At 37.3% G+C, this 8,164-nt stretch overlaps 1 protein-coding gene across 4 annotated transcripts; it reads left to right on the top strand.

Moving 5' to 3' along the window:
- The first annotated feature begins 1,422 nt into the window (after positions 1 to 1,422).
- Positions 1,423 to 7,975, top strand: LOC149690694 (Golgi-associated plant pathogenesis-related protein 1-like). Of its 4 annotated transcripts, none has more exons than XM_089870314.1 (6): positions 1,423 to 2,183; positions 2,480 to 6,735; positions 6,803 to 6,949; positions 7,018 to 7,147; positions 7,219 to 7,302; positions 7,365 to 7,975. In XM_089870314.1, the coding sequence occupies exons 2-6, from the start codon at positions 6,604 to 6,606 to the stop codon at positions 7,559 to 7,561; spliced, it is 690 nt and encodes a 229-aa protein (XP_089726440.1). In that variant the 5' UTR covers positions 1,423 to 2,183; positions 2,480 to 6,603; the 3' UTR covers positions 7,562 to 7,975. The 4 variants fall into 4 exon arrangements, with proteins under 4 accessions (XP_089726440.1, XP_089726441.1, XP_089726442.1 ...); XM_089870315.1 differs by having other exon boundaries at positions 1,423 to 2,615; positions 3,149 to 6,735; XM_089870316.1 differs by having other exon boundaries at positions 1,423 to 6,288; positions 6,565 to 6,735.
- The last annotated feature ends 189 nt before the right edge of the window (positions 7,976 to 8,164 follow it).

The raw sequence follows: 8,164 nt of genomic DNA, 5'->3' as shown, positions 1-8,164 counted from the left end.
TCTATCCCTGTTTTATGGATTTGTCCTTTTTTTCCAAATTTCTTTTCTTTTTTTCTTTTTTGGAAAAAGACCCTGTGTATTATTTATGTTTGTTTTATCAGAAGTCCAAAAACTAAAGTCAAATTTGTTTAAAATTCTTTTTCCGGATATATAGGCTTGTGTACGGATATAATATTCACTTCCGGTTTATTCACTTCCGATATTATTATATATAAGTTATGTTGTCACCATCTCGGAGTTGGGGTTAAGGGTCGTGAGGGCGTGATATATATCGATAACTATCGCTGTATCGATTCTTCTTATTTCTATAAATTGTATTCCATGTTTTTAAATTAGATATTTTTCTCCAAGGATTCAGGTATGGGGATCTCTAAACGAGGGGTCGCTCACTCTCCCTGGTATTTTTGAGGTTATTTGCCTATTATAAAATTGTACGTGAGTAGGTGTACCGAGAGCTAATCTGCTTAAGTGGTCAGGTTCTCAATTGGGGCATCATCTCACTCACTCTCTCTTGGACCCCAACCCCAAGAGAGGGAGAGAGAGTGCGCGGGTCCGTATGGGTCCCGTTATTCCAGGCGCTTCGTTAACAAATTTTATGCCCAATTTAAGAGTAGTGGCATTCTGTGTTACATTCCAACGTTATTGAAGGCAGGTAACCGAGGCCTGTGCCTTTACCCTAAATTCTCCTGGGGTATTATTTCTTCTTTGAATGGTTAGTGGAAGGAAATAAATTTATGATTCTTTTATGAACGTTTTTTCATCAAATTCAGGGCCCGCCTTTAACAGAAGTAAATGAGAATAGGTTAACAGACGAATTGTAAATCTTAACGAGACCTGTTCGTATGTCTTTTGATTCTTTATCCCTGTCTAATGATAAAATTAATTATGGAGGGATCTCAGTAAGATGGTTTCCATGGCAACCTGTGTCTCTACGTAAATATTAGTACTTGCGTCTTTCGACGATGATTCTTCAAATACTTAATCAGTTGACTCTCCTCCATTTCAGATTCAATCGCTGTTTGCTCTTAAGACTCGGTTACCTTTTGATCTAAGTTAAGTATCATTTATTAATTGCAATTTGCGACTGCAATATATTTGATGCCGACCCAATTTGAGGTCATAAGTAAGGGTATACGAAATGCAGGAAGGCTTCCAATTATAAATTTAACGATAAATTATTCAAATAAACGCCGACCACAAAATCGGTATGGCGGAGCGCTCTCTCTAACCTAACCTCAACCTTTGTCAGCCTGGTACCAAATCATGATAATTAATTCTTGTTGAATTAAATGCAAATGCGTAATAGGCGGACTGATATATATCGTTAAACCACCGTTGAAAAGAAAATAGTCTTTTATAAACTAAATAAAGGACTAGTGTAGCGTATTTAATTCAAACTCGCGCGTGAATTAATTAATTAATTATGGATTTAATTAATTAATTATGGATGTATTTAAATTTACCTAATTAACATTATGTTTAATAATATTGTTATATTGAACATTGATCAAGGCTTAATCACGTGACATCAATTTTCCCTTTCTGACGTAGACCTGTCTATTTGACGCGACGTCAAATTTATATCGAGTTATTAATTGGACATCGGTGCATGCGGTTATAATCAATGTAGCGTTTGAGGGGTTTGGTCGACCCTATACATCAATTTCCATTGAGAAAACAGCCTAAACAGGACAAGGGGACGTTATTGGTTGGATGGGGCTGAAATACTATAATGTCCTCTCTTATTAGAGCTTAGGGGATGTCCCCGGGACTAATTGTAATTAGGCAAGCTTGCTATTCATTCTACTTGGGGGAGAGCTTACAACGATGCACTTATCAATCACCAGAGAAACCAAACCGCTACTACAGAGAGGGAGAGAGAGAGTGAAATCTCATATAGAGAAAAGCGTAATAAGCCTTGGTCTACCCTTAGTTCCAGTACAGAGGCGTGAAATCTCTATCGTCTTAATAACTATAGGGCTATGAACCAAATATCTACTCTACAATATTCGCACGTACGGTATCCGTATCAAGCTTAAAGTGCAACGAGAGATAACAAGACCATTTTCATATTAAACAACGTAATCCAGGGAAACGTTTAGTAGTTTTGAAATGGGACAAGGCGTAGAGGAGGGGGTTGAATCTTTATTGAGCACGCGGCTACTTATTTTTAAGAAATTAAGGTAAGCCATTCATTCGCAATTTGCCTTATATCATAATGCTGTAGGCCTCCGAGTGTAGGTTTGATAGCGGTGCAAATTAGGGTTGATTTTAAAACTATAGTAAATGTTCGTAAGACAGCTGCACTTAGGAAGGAAGTTAAAGTTCACTTTAATTTAAAAATAAGTTTTCGCGCCGAGCTCATTTTAAGAGAGCCGTTTTCTCTCTCTTTTTATGTTTTTTCCTGTTAGAATATTACCATTATAGGGTAATTTGGGGAAGGATATTTGCCCCAAATTATTTTTTAAATGAATTTCAGAGACTGTGGTTATTTTTCATCTTGTTTCGGGTAAGAAGTCCACACAACCAAAATGAAGTTGTCGATGGAAGTAAATTTTTATGGGAAGAGAAAAATGTGCATGACGTTATGGGAACTTTGTCATTGCTGGAATGAGGTGAGGCCAAAAAAAGCCCCTAAAAATTATGGAATAACATTAAAGGGCGCGGTCACTCAGCCGCCTGAAAGGGTGTGGTCATTTATGACCCCCTTACTGCCAGAATTTAGTATAATTCCCCTATGAATATGAATTTCCCCACGCAAGAACGTTAATATCTTAAATTTCCTACGGTATTCATCGTGTAATATTCGTGTTATAATTTGAATGGCTTCTCTTTAGATGTATTTCGAGAAGAGAGAGTATAGTGCCCATTATTAATTACTTAATGTATTTCGGGGTGAGCGTACTTAAGCTTTAATGGTCCCCTATTTCCATAAACCCCACTAAACCTTAAGGCTAAGGGTCATTTCTTAAGCCTTGGCCACGTAATATCCGAGCGAGCCATTTTTTTGCGCATCCTGAATTTATGTTCTCTAATATTATTAGGTTTTAATAGCCTCATTTTTAACCCTTCTTCCCAGAAAAAAATCACTTAGTGACTTTGGATAAAAATTATTTAATAGCCTGTACATGTGTCTTTTTTAATATAGATTCCTAGCGACGATTTGTTTAAATTTTCAGTGTAGGAGAAACGTCTCTTGAATTCAAGAAATGACTCTGAAAATGTAGGATTTTCTCAAGTTTTTTTCTAATTCGTCCCTTTGGAGCTATTATCGTCTCCAGCTGACTTTTATCTGACTTCCTTCAAATCGAATATAGTTCATTTCATCCAGAGTTTGCAGCTCTAAGATCTTCTATTTCTTCTTATAATACTCCTTGAGATAAGTTTTAAGTTTCATTGGCTTTTATGCTCCTAATTTGCTATTCCAACTTATTTTACGTGCGAGAAATTACTAGATAAGATAGTTGAGGAAATATTCCTAACTTTCCTATAAATTTGTAGGCAAAACTGTTTGATAATAGTTTAATCTCAACCATCTAACTATGATTGCTTTAAAGTTAGTGTCGGTTATCACGTGATGAGTATTTTTACGAGGACATTTTCTCAAAGAGGGCGGGCGACTTCTGAGAGAATCGTTTTAACTTCCGGTTTAAGAAACGGAAGTCGGTCCTTCCCCTTGCTTAGTTCCTCTTGGGTTGAGGCGATATTAAAGGGGCGCTATTTTTCTAAACTCTGTAAGAGGGGAATCCCCTTAGAGAAGGGTTGGGGGGGGGGGACTTAAACTCGGGGGTGTCGCCCTCGGTCCATTCTTCTTAATTAACGACGTGCTTTATCTTTTTTAGCAGTACCAAAGGCGGAGGTTACGCTCGCTACGAGGGGTCGTATAGGGGTCACCACACTTCTAACCCCCTCGTGCCCTGTTCCCCTAGATATATCGATCACCTTTTTCGTATCGATTATAGCGACTTGGCGGCATCTATGTTATGCTGCATTAAAATTAATATTACTACTAAATTAACTCCTAATAATATTTTATTTCAGTTTTAGTTTAAAGGATTTTTTTGATATTCGTTTGAGCAGCTTGGAAATATCCTTATAATAAGATTCCCTTCCAAGGCTCTCAAAGACTATGCTTTTAGTGTTTCAGTTTATAAATGCTATAATACCGCGGAAATATAAATATATATTGGAGAAATTCTTTTTCCAATTCATGTAAATAGAATTTTTCAGAGTTATTTTCTTTACAAGCCGCTAAAGGACTATCCCTTTAGTGTTGCACTCTGCAAATGTCTTTTTTGCATAAAATATGAGTTTTTAAATGTTTGTAAACAAAGGCGAAACGTTTTTGAGTGTACGCAATTTTTTTATACGTATTTTAACTTAGTTTCCATTTCTTTATTTTTTTTAAAAAAAAAAAGCAATTTTCTAAAAATATTTTGTTGTAGAAATATAGTGCTGTACCTTCTGTATTATAGACTTTTTGGTTCGGTACGCTATGTATGGTTAATTAGCGAGAGTCAGGCAAAACCTTACGCCTTTGGTAAAGGTATATTTTACCTTGACGAGGGGCGTCAAACCTTTCGCTGTCGCACCGGAAATTACAAAATATGACCCCATTCTTGGGCTGGACGAAAATTATAACTTTGGACATTTGGGACGTACACCACGTTTCTTGTCAGCCTTGCCTGATATATTATGATAAGGAATATAAGGGATCATTTGGTCAAGAGACCGGGAGTCTGTCCGGAACTAGTTGCCACCACACCCCTCGGACCATCTTATGACCTTTAAAACGTTGACATATTTTTTTTTTCCTTGTCATATTATTAGAAATTCCGTTATAGCATAGCATAGAAATTTTTAAGGTCAGAGGAGGAGAATGGTGTCATATTTTTATAAAAATATATATATTTTAAGCAATTAAATGAAAGACAAGAATAGTTAGGACCTTTCTTAAAAATAAATTTAAAATTAGATTAGATTAGCCATTGAATCTTTATGGGTCCAAGCCAGGAAGCAAACCTCTAGTATAAAGAAGCTATGTTTTATGTAGACCAATTTTGGGAATGGAGACTTTAGACTAACGTTATGGGAGCCAATCCAATCCAATCTTGACGTGAAGATGGCGACTGGTCGGCGCCCACCCATAGCTTCAAAGTCACTAGCGGGACACTGTGAACGCTAGTAGTAATACCATAAGTTTATAAGATATGTTCCTTCCATAAGTATGACGCTTCGTATACTTCGTAATGCTACTGAGAGGCTTACAGTTCGAGCTAGTTCGAGAACGACAGAAGCGAGAATTGAAGTCCTACACTCGGAGGTTAATTTTGCAGGACTTTCATCTTCCTATCCTATTTATTCCGTACCAAGCCTTTGACAGCGACTTAACCTCGAATCTATGACCTACCTCACTCACTTCATGACAAGCTCCAGTTTGTAACCAGTGACAAACTTATGGGGAATATATCTTATGAACTTATGGTAATACTACTATTCCATGACCCTAAGGCAAATAAAGAAACGTACTATCTTTCATGAGAATATCCCCCTCTCGGAATTTGATATATTGTAACAACAGAGAAAGAAAGAAAGAAAGACCCCTTTACATTGCAGTGTAGTTATCTGGGTATGTGGGTTGGTTTTTCACGAAATAATGTTTATTTTTTTCTTCGAATTCCGTCTCAGCTCTTGCTTCTATTAGAGATGGAACGCATCAGGTTGATCTGTTAAAGTATTATCGAGGTAGTTGTTGAAATAACGGGCTTTCTCTCATCCCTATCAATGGAGCTTGAACGGGTCGATATTCCCCACTTAAAATCGAATTTATCCTATGGATTTTTATTTCTTTCTGGCTGGTATCTCTAGGGATGTTTAGGTAGGATGTAGGAGAAACTCGAGTCGAAACTTGTTAGCCCCGCAGCTATCAAAAAATGTGGAAATAAAAATAAGTAAAAATATTCCGTTAAGAAATGTTTTTGCCAAGGGATCAATCGATATGGATAAATTTGTGAAAAGGGCTGCGTGCGTGAGTGGTACATTGGAAGGTGGAAAGGCTTTTCTATAATAAGTCTTTCTGTCTCTCTCGCTCTCTCTCTCTCCCGCGCATCTCTCCAAAGCTCTCTACTCTATCTCGGATGCCGCGAAATTTGTCCGCTGTGCGGGCACCGAGTTCCTCCGCACCAGACGCGCGAACACCATCCCGGAGCGCGCAATGCACAACAAGACACTCTCTCTCTTTTAAAAAGATCATTTTCAAAGACTTGAAAGCATCCTTGGCTAATAATCGTTAAGTATAACTCTATCTTTCACCTGCACTTTGATTTTAAGCTCGTGAAATCTCGCGCCAAAAATTATAAGGAATCAGCTCGTGCGGTTTAAATGAGATTTAAAGGGTTACGCACGAGGAGCGGCATGGGTTTAAAACTTGATGATTTTATAAACGCGCGTGAAATGAGCAAATTGTCATCTTTTTGGCGCCAGATTTCACTTGACTTTATTCTAATATTACCCGCCTTTTTCGTGCCAGCATAAAGAGATAACGAACCAAAATTGTATTTTAAGGTAAAGAAAACTAGAAAAGTTACAGCCCAATTTAAAGAAATGGATTTTATGAACCGTAAATTGCGATCTTTGAAAATTCAACGATCAAAATCGCGATTCAAATCTCGGGTTGTACCGGAAGATACTTCCGATTTATCCCGGTTCACTTCCTCAAGCGCCATTGTAGATAAAGTAATAAATAAGATCTTTTAAATAAATTAATAGACAAGTAAGTAATAAACAAGATTTGTTTATTTAGATATTATCGAAACCATTGTTAGTCAATTTCGAAGACGAATTAAACGTGGCCGATTTCCGTGAGAGCGAATTCGTCAAAGACATCATTAAATGGCACAATATATTTAGGGAAGCCCACTCGGTACCGCCCCTCAAATTATCTAATCCGGTATAAAATTGTTGAATACCATTTCTCCATGAATATTAATATAATAATAATATCGGGTGTCTGTCTAGTTATGCGCTGTAGCTCAATCTTGGGCTAATCATTTGGCCCATCATAATACTTTTTACCATCGCAATCTGAAGGACATTGGAGAGAGTGTTTTCAGTCGATGGTCAATCGACGCCGATTTCGATATCTCCGGTGAATCTCCAGCTCTTTATGTTGTACACTGGTCACTTGTTTTAATGGTCAGTCGTCACTGTTTTTTGCAGGGGAACAATTAGCCAAATATTGGTACGAAGAAATAAAACTGTATAATTTTAATCAGGAACCATCCACTTTACACGTTAATGCGGGTAATTATGATGTTATTTGACCTTAGTATTGAGGTCAACTGGGATTAATATGGGGGTTATAGGTCATTTTTCTCAAATGGTGTGGCGTAGCAGCACGGAAATTGGTGTGGGTAAAGCGAAAACGCGATGTGGCAAGCTCTTTGTCGTAGCCAATTACAAACCAGCTGGTAATGTCATCGGAGAGTTTCAAAATAACGTTTATCCACCCGAAAAGGCTTCACAACAACTATCGGACGACTTGGAAGGAATGCTCATTTAAGTATTTAGTCTCCCCTTTGTGGCCTGGCATTACGGAGGCTGTGATAGCGTGGAACTGGTATTGCGCCGACTCTATATACTCTTTGAGCGGCTTGGACGACTCTATAAGCTCATTTTTCCTTCGCTACATTAAGATTCTTCTAATAGTAGGACAATAGACTATAAGATTACTATCCGTTCCATAACATAATATAGTGAGAAATTTATTCCATAAACATTTTTGTGAGGGGGCGGGGCGAGATGGGCCTAAATCGCGCGCGTATTTGCAAAAGAAACTCGAAAATGAAACGAATTTTAAAAGAAACAAAACTTTTGTAAGCTCATTTGCCTATTGTATTCCACTTTTTCATTTTAATTTTTTTAGAAATATTTAGAAGAGAAAATGTTTATTGAAATTAAAATCTTGTTAAATTTATGATTACTACGACTTGAATTCTCTGACCAAACTCGTCAGATATTTAAGGAAAGCCTAAAGGTGAGAGTAAATTTATGTTTTCATATTAATAATATAATATGGCCTATTTTGAATATCGCGCCTTTACACCGTAGCCTATTTGATACAACCGAATTAAACGTCCTTGCCCTGTAGAAGGCGCTAGCCTCT

The sequence above is a fragment of the Phalangium opilio genome, unplaced genomic scaffold (assembly GCF_054372755.1).
Source record: "Phalangium opilio isolate 3A_F unplaced genomic scaffold, DU_Popi_V2 ptg000031l_1, whole genome shotgun sequence".
In the NCBI taxonomy this organism is placed as follows: domain Eukaryota; kingdom Metazoa; phylum Arthropoda; class Arachnida; order Opiliones; family Phalangiidae; genus Phalangium; species Phalangium opilio.
This window is presented reverse-complemented; position numbering and strand designations above follow the sequence as displayed.